This window comes from Coffea eugenioides, chromosome 2, assembly GCF_003713205.1.
Source record: "Coffea eugenioides isolate CCC68of chromosome 2, Ceug_1.0, whole genome shotgun sequence".
In the NCBI taxonomy this organism is placed as follows: domain Eukaryota; kingdom Viridiplantae; phylum Streptophyta; class Magnoliopsida; order Gentianales; family Rubiaceae; genus Coffea; species Coffea eugenioides.
In genome coordinates this window covers 5,265,190-5,282,948 of record NC_040036.1, presented here as the reverse complement: position 1 = coordinate 5,282,948, position 17,759 = coordinate 5,265,190, and the positions used below count along the sequence as shown (strand labels likewise).

The 17,759-nt window shown below is 46.9% G+C and overlaps 2 protein-coding genes across 2 annotated transcripts in view; one reads left to right on the top strand and one right to left on the bottom strand.

Moving 5' to 3' along the window:
• Positions 1 to 8,680: 8,680 nt before the first annotated feature.
• On the bottom strand, positions 8,681 to 9,112 carry LOC113755119 (uncharacterized mitochondrial protein AtMg00860-like). The gene has a single exon (XM_027299193.1). The coding sequence runs from the start codon at positions 9,110 to 9,112 to the stop codon at positions 8,681 to 8,683; it is 432 nt and encodes a 143-aa protein (XP_027154994.1).
• Positions 9,113 to 12,852: 3,740 nt separating this feature from the next.
• Positions 12,853 to 17,759, top strand: part of LOC113755105 (probable LRR receptor-like serine/threonine-protein kinase At2g28960) — an 8,501-nt gene continuing 3,594 nt past the window's right edge. Inside the window, exon 1 of the mRNA XM_027299178.1 lies at positions 12,853 to 12,887. Within this exon, the coding sequence (XP_027154979.1) occupies positions 12,853 to 12,887 (35 nt within the window). The remainder of the gene's footprint in view (positions 12,888 to 17,759) is intronic.

The following is a 17,759-nucleotide window of genomic DNA, read 5'->3' as shown; positions in this document are numbered from 1 at the left end:
TGATGTGGGGGCCGAGCTGGAGGAGCTCCCCCTGGAGGAGGAGGAGACTCCTGGCAGGGCTTCTGGGAAGGAGCCTGTGGCCTAAGGCCGGCCACTCCAGAAACCCTTTCCGTCTCCTTGTAAGGATGTGACCATGCTCCAGTTGAAAATGCCCTTGAGGGTCCATCTGAGACGGGAAGCCTTTGTCACGAACTAAGGACTGATTCTGGAATGGTAGAAGTTAGATTGAAGGTTTGATGATGTTCAACGAAATTGGGGAAGAACACAGAGTGAAGCAGGAGAGAAGAAAATAGAGAGAGAATGAATCAGAAAGAGGAAATGAATTCAACAAGCGTTTTCTGTTACATTCATCCAGTGGGACCCACCCTTTAACCAACTCTAACAACCTGACAGCTACTAACTAACTACCTGAAATACAAATTGGAACGACACCGTTTTCTTAATTCTGATGACTAACTAACTAATGCCCAAATTGGGCCTTTATTCCCTTGAAGGCCTGGTTAGCAGCCTGACAATCCCTTCCCCTTAAGAACAGACTTGTCCTCAAGTCTGAAAGGTAGGAAACTGGCTCTCGATGAAGGATTTATCTTCCCAGGAAGCTTCTTCAGGTTCCAGTTGCTCCCACTTAATCAAGAACTGAATGACAGTTTGTCCATTACGTAAGATGACTCTTCTGCTCAAGATTGCTTCTGGTTGTAGGGGACATTGATCCTGTGCGTCCAATTCTGGTAGCGTGGTGGAGCTCCCTTGCATTGGCCCGACCTTCTTCTTAAGTAGGGAAACATGAAACACAGGGTGTACTTTGGAACCTGCTGGCAACTTCAGTCTATAAGCTACTGAACCAACTTTTTCCTCCACCTGGAAAGGACCAAAATATTTGGCAGATAGTTTGAGGCATTTTCTTACTGCCACTGTTTGTTGTCTATAAGGTTGAAGTTTCAGAAATACCCAATCTCCCACGGCAAATTCTCTCTCAGACCTGTGCTGATCAGCAAAGTACTTCATCCTCTGTTGAGCCTTGATCAAGTTGTCACTTATGCAGATAGAAATCCTATTTCTCTCCTGGAGTATATTAGTTGCTGCCGGCACTACAGAGTCTAGATAAGGCCCTAATGGCAATGGTACTGGTTTATAACCAAACAGTGCTTCAAATGGTGTCATGTTGAGGCTGGAGTGATAGGTAGAATTGTATCACCACTCAGCCATAGGCAACCATTTGCTCCACTGGGAGGGCATTTCTCCTGTCATGCACCTCAAGTAGCTTTCCACACACTGGTTGAGCCTTTCACTTTGCCCATCAGATTGAGGATGGTAAGAGGAGGTGTAGTGTAGTTCTGTTCCCATTACCCGAAATAGTTCCTTCCAAAAGCCACTGGTGAAGGTCCTATCTCTGTCAGTGATGATGGACTCAGGTAATCCATGCATCCTGTATATATTGTCCAAGAAAACTTGTGCAACCACCTTGGCAGTGAAGGGATGCATGAGCCTAATAAAATGCCCAAACTTAGTGAACCTATCGATTACCACCAGGATAGTATCAAAACCTTGTGACTTAGGCAGTTTTTCTATGAAATCCATGGAAATGTGAGTCCAAGCCTGTGTAGGAACTGGAATTGGTTGTAGCAGACCAGGATAAGGCACATTCTCAGATTTGTTCCTTTGACAAGTGTCACAGTTCCTTACAAAGGTGATCACCTCCTGTTTCATCCCTGGCCAGTAGAACAGTGATCTGGCCTTCTGCCAACAGCCATGCTGTCCTGAATGCCCTCCTAACGCTGAGGCATGAAGCACTTGAAGAATCTGATTTCTGATGTTACCTGCATTTCCAACATAAATTTTCCCTTGGTACCTCAGCACTCCATCTACCAGTGTGTAGTCAGGATGAGTAGTGGAATCCAAAAGCAATTGGGCGATGATGTTTTGACACTGTTCATCTGCTTCATAACTCTTCTGCAGTTCTTCTATCCATCCTGGTCTCACAGCAGTAATAGCCAGGCAGGAGTTGAGTGGAAGGCCTGAAACAGCCATATATCTTCTAGACAAGGCATCTGCAACTTGATTCTCAGCTCCCTTTTTATATTGTATTGCATAATCCAGTCCCATGAGCTTTGTCATCCATTTATGCTGGAGAGCAGTGTTCAGTTTTTGATCCAGCAAATATTTTAAAGATTGATGATCAGTTCGAATAACAAAGTGGTTTCCCACCAGATAATGTCTCCATTTTGTGACTGCCATTACCAAGGCAAGGAGTTCCTTCTCATAAACTGACAGGCCTAAGTTCCTGGGAGACAGTGCCTTACTCAGGAAAGCAATGGGGTGTCCTTCCTGCATCAAAACCGCCCCAATTCCTCCTCCACTGGCGCCTGTTTCAACAACAAATTCCTTCTTAAAGTCTGGTAATCCAAGAACTGGAGCTGAACACATCAGCTTCTTCAAGTGCTCAAAAGATTCCTGTGCTTTTGTGTTCCATCCAAAGCTATCCTTTCTGAGTAGTTCAGTCAGAGGCTTGCACACCTGTCCATAGTGCTTAACAAACCTCCTGTAGTAGCCAGTTAACCCCAGGAATCCCCTCAACTCTTTGACAGTTTGTGGCACAGGCCATTGCAAGATACTACTCACCTTGGATTCATCCATGGTAACTCCCTTGTCAGTAATGGTATGCCCCAAATAGTCTACTCTCTTCTGAGCAAATGTACATTTGGATTTCTTCACATAGAGTTGGTTATCCCTCAATATATTCATCACAACTCGTAAATGTTGGATGTGTTCCTCCAGTGTGGGGCTATACACTAAGATGTCATCAAAGAAAACTAGAACAAATTTCCTCAGGTAAGGTTGGAATACCTGGTTCATCAATGACTGGAAGGTTGCAGGAGCATTGGTGAGGCCAAAGGGCATTACCAGGAATTCAAAGTGACCACAGTGGGTTTGAAAGGCTGTTTTGTAAGTGTCCTGTGGCTTGACCTTGATCTGATGGTAACCTGCAGTCAAATCCAGTTTAGTTTTGAACACAGATCCTGCTAATTCATCCAGCAACTCATCTACATTGGGTATTGGAAATCTGTCCTTGACAGTGAGTTCGTTCAGCTTTCTGTAGTCCACACAGAACCTCCAGGTGCCTTCCTTCTTCTTGACCAGCAACACAGGAGAAGCAAATGGACTGTTGCTGTGCTTGACAATGCCCGTCTGCAGCATCTCAGTCACCTGCCTCTCTATTTCCTCCTTGTGGCAATGAGGATATCTGTAAGGTTTGAGTTTGAATGGTTGAGCATCTGGTTTAAGAGGTATCTCATGATCCACATTTCTGCTTGGAGGTAATGAGTGGGGTGTCTGAAATATATCTTCATAATCCTGCAACAGTTCTTGTACTGCCAAGGGCATAGACTCTGTGCTGTTCTCTTCACTCTGTTGAGAACTCATGGCCATGCACATCTGTCTTTTGTATTCAATGAAGGTTCTCAAGTCCTTGCCTCTGATCAGGTCCAAATCACAGTTATCTGCCTGCCCATGTAGATGAATTTCCTCTCCTTCATGGTGCAAGGAGATCCTAAGCTGTTGAAAGTCAAATGTGATGGGACTGAAATGTGTCATCCAATCCACACCTAGTATGATATCCCAGCCTCCCAATTCCATTGCCTTAAGATCGAACCTGAATTGGTGTTGGTTAATACCCCACTTCACCCCAGGACACACAGCATTGCTGGTGACACTAGTTCCATTTCCCATAATAACAGAGAAAGGTTGATCCACCCACTGGTATTTGATATCCATCCCAATAACCAACTTACTGCTAATAAAACTGTCAGAACTCCCAGTATCAACTAGGATGAGTACCTCTTCTCCATTCAGAACCCCTGTGAGTGTTATGGTTTTCCTTTTTAAGGCCTCAGATAAGGCATGTAAGGACATATCCATGGTCTGATTTTCAGTATGTTCATCCTGTTCCCCCACAACATCTTCAAATGTGGCTTCGTCCTCTTCTTCTAGTATCATGCAGTTCGCATGGCCAGTCTTACACTGGTGTCCTACCCCATATTTTTCTCCACATTTGAAACACAATCCATTATTTCTCCTAAACTGCAGTTCCTGTGCAGAAAGTCTCCTAGTATCCTTAGTACCTTCCTGCAAATTCCCTGTCCTGGGAGATTTGTGGCTGTTGTAGAATGGTACCTTATAGGCAGCAGTTCCTTGAGTGTTTACAGTGCTCCTTGTCAGTCCTAACCTGTTTTCTCCCAGAGGTTTGACATTCTCCTTATAGTTCTTGTGCTGCAATTTCAATGAGTACTCCTGCCACTGAGACAATTCAAATGCTTCAGTCAGGGTGACAGGTTTTAACATCTTGATCATAGGCTTGATTTCCTCCTTCAGACCACTAATGAAGCTAGAAATGAAGTAATTCTCATCCAAATTTCGATTCTTTATCAGCATCAAGGCCTTCAACTCTTCGAACTTCTCCTGATAATCCTCCATATTCCCTAACTGCTGCAACTTATTAAATTCTTCCACTATATCCTTACAAGACCTGTCATTAAACCTGCGACAGAATAGTTCCCCAAATTCTTCCCAACTAAGCTTAATTTTCTCCATTTTGACTCCTTGAAACCATCTGTCAGCCCTGCCTTCTAAGTACATCTCAATTACGTCTACCTTGTGTTCATCAGGAACTTGGTAATTGAGAAAGTATTTGTTACATTTTCTTAACCATTCCCTAGGATTTTCTCCAGTAAACATTTGCAATTCAATCTTAGGAGGATTTGGAATCTGAAACTTACTCCAATCCTTCCTGAAGATCCTCTGGGACTCATAATCTACTTGCAGCCTCTGATGAGCTGGCGGAGTTGGGAGAAGTGGTGGCTGATCTACCATCCGGCTACCTCCTTCAGTTGCCTTCTCCCTCCCAGAGTTCATCATAAGTAGCAACTCACTGAATTTCTGCTCCAGGACCTGGTTGAGATTCTGCTCCATTCCTGCTAACAGATTTTCCATCCGCCTGTTGCTTTCTTCAAGCTCCATCTTCAATTCTTTCTTGATTTGCTGTTGCTCAGAATTAGATTCCTGCAGTGATTCCATGAGTTCCTAAAGCTTAGCTTCTTGTTTCCTCACCTGTTCTTCGATGGTGCGGAACCTGGTGCTTTCAGCCATTGAGCGTGGTATAGATTCCAAGGACCAACTGCTCTGATACCAATTGTCACGAACTAAGGACTGATTCTGGAATGGTAGAAGTTAGATTGAAGGTTTGATGATGTTCAACGAAATTGGGGAAGAACACAGAGTGAAGCAGGAGAGAAGAAAATAGAGAGAGAAAGAATCAGAAAGAGGAAATGAATTCAACAAGCATTTTCTGTTACATTCATCCAGTGGGACCCACCCTTTAACCAACTCTAACAACCTGACAGCTACTAACTAACTACCTGAAATACAAATTGGAACGACACCGTTTTCTTAATTCTGATGACTAACTAACTAATGCCCAAATTGGGCCTTTATTCGCTTGAAGGCCTGGTTAGCAGCCTGACAGCCTTATAAGGATGTGACCATGCTCCAGTTGAAAATGCCCTTGAGGGTCCATCCTCCTTTTTAACAGCCTTCTCCAACATCTTCCCTTTTTAACAGCCTTCTCCACCCGACCTCCAACAGGCTTAAGATGTACCTTCAACTCCCGCCTCAAGCAGGTCGCCAGCAAGAAGAAGACGTAGCCAGACCCCCCTTTCCCTGTATAGCTCGGTAGGCCTTGTAATAGATAGGCTGAAAATTTTGTAATAGATAGGGTCTGAATGTATATACGGGAGGAAGTTTAAATGAAACTGCTTTATTTGTTCTTCAATTCCCTCTCAATTCCTCTGAACTTCAGAACCCCAAAAAGTAGGCCAAGGCGGCATGCCGACCTCTGGGGTCGAGCCAAGGGACACCAAACCCTCAAGTCCTCAAGGTGATCTAGCCGCAGAATTTCAAATAACCAGAGCGATGCGCCGACCTCAGGACCGAACGCAGAACATCTAGGCTTTATGCTGCGCCGACCTCTGGGATCGAGCGTCCAACCTGATCTTACGAAACCGCGTGCCGACCCCTTGGGTCGAGCGGCAAAGTTCTAGAGGCAGTCCTGCCGACCTCTCGGGTCGAGCATCACGTCTCAGATCTCGAAGACATCACGTCGACTCATTGTTTTGATTCGTCCCCTGGTCGCCGACCTCCTAGGTCGAACGCCCCAAACATTTTGCCAAGGCAATCACGCCGACCTCCAGGGTCGAACGTCGCGCTCTCATGTTCCCAGGTCCTGACCCCTGCCGACCTCTTGGGTCAAGCGCGGAATTTCAATGTGCTCCAGTCGTGCCAACCTCCTGGGTCGAACACAAAAACATCTATTACTAATCCCTAGCCCCCCACTAGGACCTTTAGTGAGGGAACGCTAAGTGTGCTAGTGTACGATTAAAACTCAGAAAACAAACAAGTACAAATGAAATGAAAACTTGAAAGTCAAGCCTTTATTGAACACTGAAACCGAAATTCGAATTCCAAAGAACAGACAACCGAACATCCTGGTCTAATTATGCTACAAACAGTCGCAGATTGGAGAAGTGCCAAGTGCGGGGTACCTCGGATCCATCCATTTTCGCGAGTCTGCAGTACCCAGCTCGGCTTGCCTCTAAGACCTTGTACGGCCCTTTCCAGTTAGGATCAAGCTTGTTGGAGCCATGAGCTCGGCTGACCGAGTTCTTCCTCAGGACAAGGTCGCCCGGCTGGTATTGTACGGACCTAACCTTGGCGTTGTGATAGCGGGAGATCTGACTTTTGTACTTAGCCATTCGTACCGCCGCCTCCTCACGCCTGGCTTCCAGTGTGTCTAAGTTGTACCTCAGCTCTTCCTCGTTAGTGGTCGCAACGAAGTTCTGTGTCCGGGGCGAGGGGAGACCAATCTCCGCGGGCACTACAGCCTCCACCCCGTAAGTTAGAGGGAACGGGGTCTCGTGGGTGGCCGCCCTGGGCGTGGTGCGGTAAGCCCATAGAACGCTGGGTAGTTCGTCTAGCCAGTTAGACTGGGCTAACTCCAACCTGGTCTTTAACCCTAGCAGAATTGTTCGGTTAACGTTTTCCACCTGCCCATTGGCCTGGGGGTGTCCGACCGAGGTGAAGTGTTGGTTAATCCCTAGCTCGGCGCACCAGCTTTTGAAGGGATTTTCAGCAAACTGCCGTCCGTTGTCGGATATCAAGACATCTGGGATCCCGAAGCGGCAGATTATGCTTTTCCAGAAGAACTTCTGAATCGCTCTACCCGAGATAGTGGCCAGGGGTTCGGTTTCCATCCATTTCGTGAAGTAGTCGATGGCCACCACTAGGTGCTCGTACCTGCTCGGAGCTCAGGGGAAAGGACGCAGGAGGTCTATTCCCTATTGGGCGAAGGGCCAAGGACTGTGGATGGGGACCATCTCCTGAGTGGGCTGGTGGCGCAGCGGGGCATGCACCTGGCAAGCTCGGCCTTTCTGGACCAGTTCTGCGGCATCTTGGAAGACCGAAGGCCAATAGTAGCCCAGGAGAAGGCACTTTTTGGCCATTACCCGGGACCCGACATGCGCAGCGCATAATCCTTCGTGGACTTCGCGGAGGACGTAATCGCCCTCCTCTGGCGTCACGCACTTTAGCCAGGGGGATAAGTATGACCTCCTGTAGAGAGTTCCCCCGGCGTAGGCGTACTTGGCAGCTTTGAGCTGGATCCGGCGAGCCTCTATTTTGTTCTCGGGGAGGGCACCCGAGCTGAGGAAGTGTACGAGAGGGGTCATCCAGGTGGCCGAGCTGTCTATAGCCAGGACCTGGACCTGATCGATACTTTTCTGTTTCACAACTTTCACCAGGACTTCTTTGCTCAGGTGCGCGAACGAGGAGGATGCCAGCTTTGACAGGGCGTCTGCGCGCTTGTTTTGCGATCTAGGCACCCGCTCGATTTCAAATGTATCAAACAGGGCCGGTGCCTCCTGCGCCTTGGCCAAGTACTTCTTCATGACCTCCTCATTGGCCTCGTATTCCCCGCAAACTTGGAGGACGACGAGCTGAGAGTCACTCCGGACTTTGATCGCGGTAATGCCCATCTGGTGGGCTATCCGCAATCCCGTCAGTAGGGCCTCATACTCAGCCTCATTGTTAGACGTGGGGAAGTCAAACCGGAGAGCATAGGTCAGTTCTTCCCCTGTTGGCGAGATGAGCAGTAGGCCTGCCCCGCTCCCCTCCTTGCTCGAGGCTCCGTCCACGAACAACACCCAAGGCTCTACCGGCCCGACCCCCTCGGGCAGAGTGCTCAGCTCAGTCGTGGACAGACTGGCTCCTTTAGCGAGAAAGTCTGATAGGGCCTGGGCTTTTATGGCCGTGCGGGGCCGGTAGCCGATATCGTGCTCGGCTAGCTCGACGGCCCACTTAGTCATCCTGCCCGAGACCTCGGGTTTTGTGATTATCTGCGTAGAGGCTGGTCGGTCATGACGACGACGCTGTGGGTCTGGAAATAAGGTCGGAGTTTCCGGGCAGCGTGCACCAAAGCCAGGACCAGTTTTTCAGCCGGCGTGTACCGTGTCTCCAGCCCTTGGAGGGCACGGCTGACGTAATATATCGGCCTCTGAGCCCCCCTGTCCTCCCGCACTAGAACTGCGCTGACGGCCTCGTTACAGGCGGACAAGTACAGGAACAAGGTTTCTCCCTACTCCGGGGCGGTCAGGGTGGGCAGCTCGGCTAGATACGCTTTGAGGTCGGTGAAGGCCTTCTCGCACTCCTCGGTCCACTGAAAGTCTTTGGGTGCCCTAAGGATTCGGAAGAAAGGGAGCCCCCTCACCGCGGACCGAGAGAGGAATCTATTCAGGGCGGCCATCCTTCCCGTGAGCCGCTGGACCTCCTTCACATTCCGTGGAGGGGCCATGTCCATGATGGCCTGGTGTTTTTCGGGGTTGGCCCGGATCCCTTCTCGGGAGACCAAGAAACCGAGAAACCGGCCCGACCTAACTCCGAATGTGCACTTCTTCGGGTTTAACCGCATCCGACTCTCCCAGAGGATGCTCAAGATCTCCCTCAGGTCGGGGACGAGCTGTGGTCCTGCTCGGCTCTTGACGATCATGTCGTCCACGTAGACCTCCATGCTCCTGCCGATCTGGTTCTGAAATAGTTTATTGACCAGGCGTTGGTAGGTAGCTCCGGCATTCTTTAGTCCGAAGGGCATCGTCCGGTAGCAGTAAGTCCTTCCTCGGTGATGAACGATGTTTTCTCCCGATCCTCCTCGGCCATCTCTATCTGGTGGTTTCCCTTAAAGGCATCCAGGAAACACAAAACGTCAAAACCAACAGTAGCATCAACTAACCTGTCGATCCTCGGCAAGGGGAAGCAGTCCTTTGGGCATGCTTTATTGAGATCTGTGAAGTCGATACACATCCTCCAGGACTGGTCCTCCTTCTTCACCAGAACAGGGTTGGCCAGCCAGGTCGGGTAGTAGACCTCCATGATGATCTTGGATTCCAGCAGCTTTCTGACCTCCTTCCTGATGACCTCGTTTCTCTCCGGAGCGAAGTTCCTCTTTTTCTGCTTTACTGGCTTGAAACGGGGGTCTATGTTGAGGTGGTGGACGGCCAGGTCGGTCGGAATCCCGGGCATATCCTCCACCGTCCAGGCGAAAACCTGGGCGTACTCCCTTAGGAGGGACTTCAGGTCATCCTTCTCCTTGGGCGGTAGCGACGCACCGATGCGGATTACCTGATCAAGCCTATCCTCCTTCAATGGGAACTCCTCGATCTCATCCGGAGTGCCTAGCTGCCGTTCCTCCTTGCCCGGGATGTAAGGCTCCAAGCTGGTCGCCTGAGCGACCACCTTCTCGTGTCCCCGGAGCATGGCTAGGTAGCAAGTTCGGGCCACTTCCGGATCTCCATGCACCTCGGCAATTCCTTCCAGGGTGGGGAATTTGACGCTGAGGTGGAGCGTTGAGGGAATCGCTCGGAGGGCATTCAAAGCGGGCCGACCAAGGAACATGTTATAGGAGGATGGCTGCTTGACCACCACGAAGTTGACGGGGATGGTCCGGCACTTGGGGGCTTGCCCTACCGTGACCATCAGGGTGATCATCCCCTCCGGGTTAACAGGCGGTCCGGTAAAGCCCACCAGGGGTGTCCGAACCGGGGACAGCTGTCCATCCTCCAAGCCGAGCTCCTCGAACACCCGATAAAACATAATGTCGACCGCACTGCCTTGGTCGACGTATACCTTCTTCACCCGATAGTTGTTGGTCACCACATCGATGACTATAGCCTCATGGTTCCCAGATGCTAGTGGAACCGCGTCCTTCGGCCCGAAGGTGATCTCCTCATCCATGCGCAGGCGTTTTAGGGAGTCGTCCCCCGCGGGGGGAGATCGCTTCTTTTTCCGAGCTGCATGGCTGTCCCCCCCCGTGGGACCGCCGGCAATGGTGTTTATCACCCCGGCCAAGTTCTGGGCGTCCTGGTCGGGTGAATAACCCCGGGGTGCGCCACGCCGATCAGGTCGGTCACGGTGCTGACCCTCGCCACTCTCTCCACGGTAGGTGCGTCCCGACTCCTGGTCTGGGCGACCTTGCCGCACAAATCGCCCCAGGAAGCCGCGCTGAACGAGGTCCTCGATCTCCCTCTTTAGGGTCTAGCACCCCTCAGTGTCATGCCCAACGTCTCTGTGGAAGGCGTAGTACCGGTCCTGGTTCCTCTTATTCCGAAGTGTGCCCGTTTTAGGCGGCCGGTCTCCTAGGTCCTCTGTCTCCATGACAGCCAGGATTTGCGCCCTTGGCCGAGTTAGGGGGGTATACCCTTTTTCAGGGAGCGGCGGCGGAGCGGGGGCCCTATCCTTAGAGAGGCGATCGAAGACGTTCTTCCTGGCATGGCCGTCCTTGGGTTCAGGGGGATTTGCCCGTCCTTTCCGGTCCCCGAGCTCCCGATCTGATTCTCGTTTCAGGCGGCCGGCCTCCTCTGCGTTGGCAGCAGCGTGAGCCCGGGTCAGGAGCTCTCCCAGATTCTTGGGGGGCTGTTCGACAAGCTTGTAGTAGAGCTCCTCTACCCTTAGCCCGTTCATGAAGGCAGCCATGACCACCTTTTCATCCTTATCCCTGATCTGCAGGCTTTCTGTGTTGAAGCGCGTCATGAAATTCTTTAGGGACTCGTCCGGCTTCTGCTTGACGGCCATCAGGTGAGCCGCGTTTTTCGAGTAAGTCTTCGAGGAGACGAACTGGGCGGCGAACTGTCTGGCCAGTTCGGTGAAATTCCGGATAGACCCCGGCGCTAGGCCCTGGAACCAGAGCCGGGCCTTACCCTTCAGAAACATGGGGAAGGCCTTGCAACGGAGGGCATCCGCGGCGGTTTGTAGACGCATGTGCGTCAGGAAGACCGAGAGGTGGTCTTCCGGGTCAGTTGAGCCGTCGTACAGCTCGATGTTCGGAATTTTGAACCGCCGAGGTAACGGGTAGTCCTCTACCTCTCGGGTGAAGGGCGAGGCTGCGTAGTTGTTCTCATACTGTTGTGGTCGCAGGATCTGCTCGAACTCGTCCCGGACGGGCTGCCATTGGGGAGGGTCCCGAGGCCGGCTCCTGATAGACCGGGCGGGGGAGCGCTCCGGCTCGTTCCGCGCAAGCTTCCATTAGGAGGGGTTTCTCAGCCGACCCCCGGCGGACCGGTCGCGAGAATACCTCTTACTGTCCCCGACCATCGAGGCCTGCGGCTTGGGAGGAGTCCGCAGTCGTTTCCTCCTGGGGGGCTGGTCCCGTGACTCGTCCTCTGAGGGGATGAGGAGCGATTCCTTCTCCTTTCCCTTCGCTTTAGAGGTCTGCGCACCGCCAGCCTCCCCCCCCTCCTTCGCCTGCCGGATTATGTCTTCCAGCATGGGGAGATTCTCGGTTACAAACTGGTATATCTGCTGTTTCCGTTCCCCCGAAAGGGCCGAGCCCCCGGCACCTCGGGCCGCCTCGGTCTCCAGCCACCGGGATCCCTCGCCGGCTCCGGGATCAGTGTTGTCCATGGTTTGCTTGGAACGCGTTCTCGCCATCAACACAAATACTCGTACCTTCGTTCCCACAGACGGCGCCAACTGAAGAAGCACGGAACTTCCCCTGACCGAGCTGACCTGATGAGCTCGGGGTGCCGATGGAAGAGCTGGTTCCAAACCTGCTAAACAAACAAGGGTGAACTAGCAGAGGGGGCCCGAGGGTTGTCCCCAAGGGCACTCCGACGGTCAAGTTAGTTTTCCGGTGGACGGAGTGTTTTAGGGTAGTGTATTGAGAGAGTAATCTGCCAATAGTGAGCGTACCTTGTACAATAGGTGTGTGTTACCATTTATACCTGTGGAAGAGTCCGACCTCCGTACGTTCCGGGACTTGCCGTGGATAGCTCCCAACCCCGCGCTGAGGGGGATTCTTCCCGCCCTCTGCGGGGTAGCTCTCGGGAGCCTCCCGGAACCCTAGCCGCCGCGCACCCTGGGTTGGTTCCCCATGGGCCCGGGGTGCAAGCCCAACTCGGGTCGACCCTGGGCTGCCACGTGTACATGCCCAGGATGGGGCCTCTGCATATATCTTTATCTCTAGATTTTAGAAATCCCTACTCCCTATTTTTATACACTCACATGATTTTTTGGTATTTTTAGGCGGTGAAAAGTAATGATTGAGAAAATTTTGTATGTATTTATAACTTTTAAAATTAGACCGTTTGTGATACTACTAAGATCTATAATAAGAAAAATTATAAACTCGTGATATTCGGTGTATTTTCAACCTCAAATTAGAGTTTTTTCTTAAATACACAATAAATTGCTGGAAGTGTGATGTTTCCGAATCCATTCAACGCCTCGTCCCCCCTCCCCCCTTTCTCCGATGCGGAAATGGAATCCCAAGTTCATGACATGGAATTGAGCCTGTATGGTTTAAAATCTCATTTTGATTTCTCTAAAATGGTTCAAAATCTATCCCTTGAATTTAAAAAATTTGCGGTTTAATCCTTCAGAGTAGGAAAACGTCTTAATTTGATCTCTCGAATTGAGAAGGTCATATTTTGATTGTCTAAAATAGCACAAAATTTTTATTTGTTCCCTCAAACGGATTTTGTCCTTCAAATTGAAAAATTTGTTCCAACTCGGTCCCCAAGCTCGTTCTACTCACGATTGAATAACAATATAAGAATTGAATTTCCAAAATAGAAACTAAGAGAGATTTGTTCATCATTCTACTACAAGCTTTTCGTATTTTGGTGATTTCAATATTACAAGCATCTTCGTTTTGCCAAGATAAATATAGTGCAATCACAGTAACCAACAAAAGAAATTGCAAATTTATAATTGAAAACGATACGGTGTGGTTGTTCCTGTATAGCAACTAACATAGAATTTGTTTATTTTCTACCACTAGTGCCTTAAGTAAACTAAATTTGAAGGATCTATTAGAACAGCTTTCTCAGTTTGTATAGGATCACATTTAGATTTTTTTAGTATGATTGGCCAAAATGAGATTCCGCACTACTTTGGAAGACCAAAATGAAACTTCCTAAATTCGACGGACCCAAATACGTCTTACTACTTTGAACAATCAAATTGAAATTGAGATTACTATTAACTCGAGGGATTGAATTGAGATTCAAACCTCTGTGGGGGGCCTAATTTGCACTACCATAGACTACACATCTCCAACCACCAGCTTTTAGGCTGGTGACCATCACCAATGCATTAAAACTTGGTGAGATGGAAGGTAAGGGTTGAACCATTGTCTTCCACCAATTTGACACATTAAAATGGCTCTGTTTAAAAAATTCAGGCCGGCACATAGTGCATTTGTTTGGTCCAGTATTGGTTCAGTTCTCTCCGAATTATTTTTGGACCTTTTCAGGTCCTCTCCCTCCTTCCAGTACAGAATAATCTATCATATTGACAAAAAAAAAAAAAAAAAACTACATGTCTCCGTCGGCGGTTTTTTTTTATTTTTAATTGCAAAATCTGCCCCCTCTCTCTCGAGCATGCAAATGTGTTGGGAATATAGACTGCTCAGTTACACTATTCATTATTGGGAGAAGAATGTCACATATTTGACTGATCAAATAGTTCAAAGTCTGGATAATACAAGAAGGTTTATTACTAGACAGAAAAGTTCAGCTTACAGGCTTCTACCGTTCAACTGTGTTGACGAACCTCAACCATCCACTATTCTTGGAAACGAACGTGAATGTCAGAAGAGTTGAATGCCATAAGTCACCAAAACCACTGCAATTGATGGGCGGATACATGAAACTGGGAAGAGGTGAAATGGGAGAATTGACAGAAAACGAACAAACATTGGACTATTTTCATAAAGTAGTGTCGCCCACTTGCGGAGACATCCCAACGTGGCTGGACAGATCACTTGGCTTCTTCCTTGAGGGGAAACAGTACTACAACCGAGGACATGCACACGTGCATAAATCTTCCTCCACTTCACTATTCCCCAGTTTCCACCACCACCACCACCACTGCAAATTTGCAGGGGCCCTTTCATGGATTTTCTTTTACAGGTCTTGCAAAACTTTTTTTGTCTTCTCAAATCATAAAGGCTCATTTCCCAAATGGAGGATTGGACAATTACCAGCACAGCTTTGATTCGTTATACTAGTTGACCCGGCCCGGGCGACCCGATTTCGACTTGTATCTCCATGGCTAAACCCTGACATTTGAAGTGCCATTGCATTCCGACCGCAGTACTGGCCGGCTTGCATTAAGAACCGGCCCGGATTGTTGTCAACGGTCAATGAACATTTTTTAAAAATTTCTGTCCTTATGTCCTTATTGATATTTTGCAGTTTTTTCAATCGCCCATGAGAAAACTTATTCAGCACATCCAATGGGTTTGATTCTTTAATTCGGTAGAACAACTCCGTATACATTTTGCGTCAATTAGATGAAGTGTCAGTGCAAAATATGATGTGGCACATACATTGAACTCAATAATTTCCCAATTTTCAGAACAATTCAACCTCTTGCGTAAATATGAAGAACTTTTTTCTTTTGTCGAGATTCAACGAGTGACATAAATATGAGGAACTTTTTTCTTTTGTCGAGATTCAACGAGTGACATAGAAAAAAAGAAACACAAACCGCGCATCAGATTTTGCAGCCTTCCGAAAGGAAGAAATCCAATTGAAGATTGGGATAGTGTTTGACCTTTTTAAATCCTCGTTGATAACAACTTTCTCATGCCTTCTTTTCCTCTCTTTACTTTTGAATCGGAATCATTGAGAGGAAGCGTCTAATACCTGACTCTCATAGGTGGTAAATTACAATTTTTGTTTTTGTTGGTGGCTCCGGAAGCTGGAGAGCAAGTACTGCTCCAACATGTTCTTTTAACAATGTTGGTCTTTTATGCATGTGGGAAAAATATCAAAACAATTCCTTGTAATTTATCCAATGCTCAATTTAATTTTCTCCAATTTGGAAACGTACACTATAGATCATTGTGATTTCGATTAAATTAAAAATTGGACGAAAAGTATCCGATCTAATGGTCGTGTGTGAAATGTCAATATTGCTTCAACTTTACGTGAAATGCTTTATGTTAAATTTTCAATTTAATCGAAATCACTCACAGAGAGTTATAGTTTAGTTTTTTTAAACCAACGAAAGTTAAATTGAACATTTGACAAATTACATAGAGTTCATTTATATATAGGCAATATTGACATTTTTATGTACAACCGTTAATTTGGATGCTTTTCGTCTAGTTTTCAATTTAGTTGAAACCCACATGGAGTTATAGTATAGATTTTTCAATTCCAAGGAAGTTAAATTGAACGTTTGATGAAGCACAAGAAATTTTTTAATATTTTATCTTAAATATAACGACCCTAAAGTAGAGAAAAAGGGGAAAAAAAAAAGAAGAACAATAACAAGAACGAATGATACATTTGGATGCAATATCTTATACGGTGGTAGTAGTTTCGAGAAGCCATACTGGAGGAAGAAATGGGAATTCTGAACTGATTAAACCATCAAGCATAGAGAAATATTCTTTAAGGAATAATTACCGTTGAAGTTGATTAATGGACTTTAAATTACCGGTAAACTATTTTAATTGCCGATTACTGCGGTTTGTTAGTACTAAAAGTTACAAAGTAAAGCCATGTCTTAGCTGTCAATCGTGAACTGTGCAGCAAAAGCTGCTTTATACTCCCTCCCTTTTTTTATAACCGACGTTTAAGGTTTTGCACACCAATTAAGAAAAGTTTTTCATTGTTTAAATCTATACACTACTTTCCTTTTGTATCCTCATTAATTGTCCAATTCACCCATGTTTTCTCTCACTAGAGTACTAAATGGTGCTGTTTTACTAGGCCAAAAGCAATGCAAACTAACTAGAAGTAGTAATTAAGAACCCTGTATTGGAAAAGAGAGATAAAAGGGTAAAATTGTGAAAAAATAATTAATGCTGCATGGGGATAGTAAAACGACAGATAAAAGTACTTAAAAGCAAATTTCTTAAACGTCAATTATAAAAAAAGGAAGGGAGTATCATTGAGGGCTCGTCTCCCCAGGCAATCCACAACTTTTTCAGCATCAATTCCTCTTTCCTCAAACCGTACTTGCGCTAAAAAAAGCCACAGTATGATGATTTAATCATCAGCTGATCATACATAAACACTTGTCATCACCTCCATTAGTGCTTTATCACTCACTTGCAGCATCTCGTACAGATTATTGCTTATGTAACAATCCCTTACAACAAAAATACACAGTAACATGGACAAGAAAACATCCACAAAGCTCCGAAAACAACAAATATTTGGTCACATGAGACACCGAACCAATGCCTTCACGAAAAAATTAATTGGTTTCCTATTCGTGGCTTGTTCTTGTAATTTTCAATCTTTCTTGCTCTTTAGCAGGCTGGCTATTTGTGCCTTGCTTAAATGCACACGCTGGAACCTAGAAGATAAATTGGAAACAGCTAGCTAGCTTGCTAGCTTCTTGCAGGAAAAGACAGGTGTTGTCGGCCTGTAAATCTATAGATAAACAGGCTGGTGGTAGTACTAATCGTGGGATTAAAATATAATGAGCAAATCAAGTCAAAAGCCATCCCACGTCAATTTTAAAATCCAATTATCTTGACGATAAGCAAACACACTCAAAGTTCTTGCTCTGGCATCGAACACAAATACCAGTTCCCAAAAGAGAACTAATTATTAATTAATATTCAAAAACCAGAAAATTAAAATGTTTGCGATGGCAATTATGATGGCATGTAACTGTTGTTCTAGTAAATACAGTAGTGTTAATTTCATTTTGGATCACTCCCTCCACGGAACAGGCCTGATTGTCTTTTAGGATTATAGGGGTAGCTTTCCAATTTGTGTGGAAAAGTCTAAACAAAACTCGTGACATTTTTTCCAATTTCTGTTTTCTTGATTGAGATGTGATTTTGGTAGTATTACTTTATTGTGTGCATGTTTTGTTTTCATCTCCTGACAATTAAATTGGGAAGTAACGTTTTTGGGATTCTTTGTCCCTGCAAATTGTGATCGTTCGTGAATTAAGAAGTCAATAAATAAAACCTATGGTTTTCAACTGGTCCACCTCCACAAACAGCAATACAGCATTACAAGACACTTACCAATAGAAACCAGCCATACAAGGCAACCGAATTAGGACAACGCAGACTCAAAATAATCCAACGACCAGATGGTTACTTGTTATTTAGTACTGTACAAGCTGTAACATTCCATCAAGAATTGAGACGTGAGGAGACATATTAGTTCAGACTTGAGAGAGAGAGA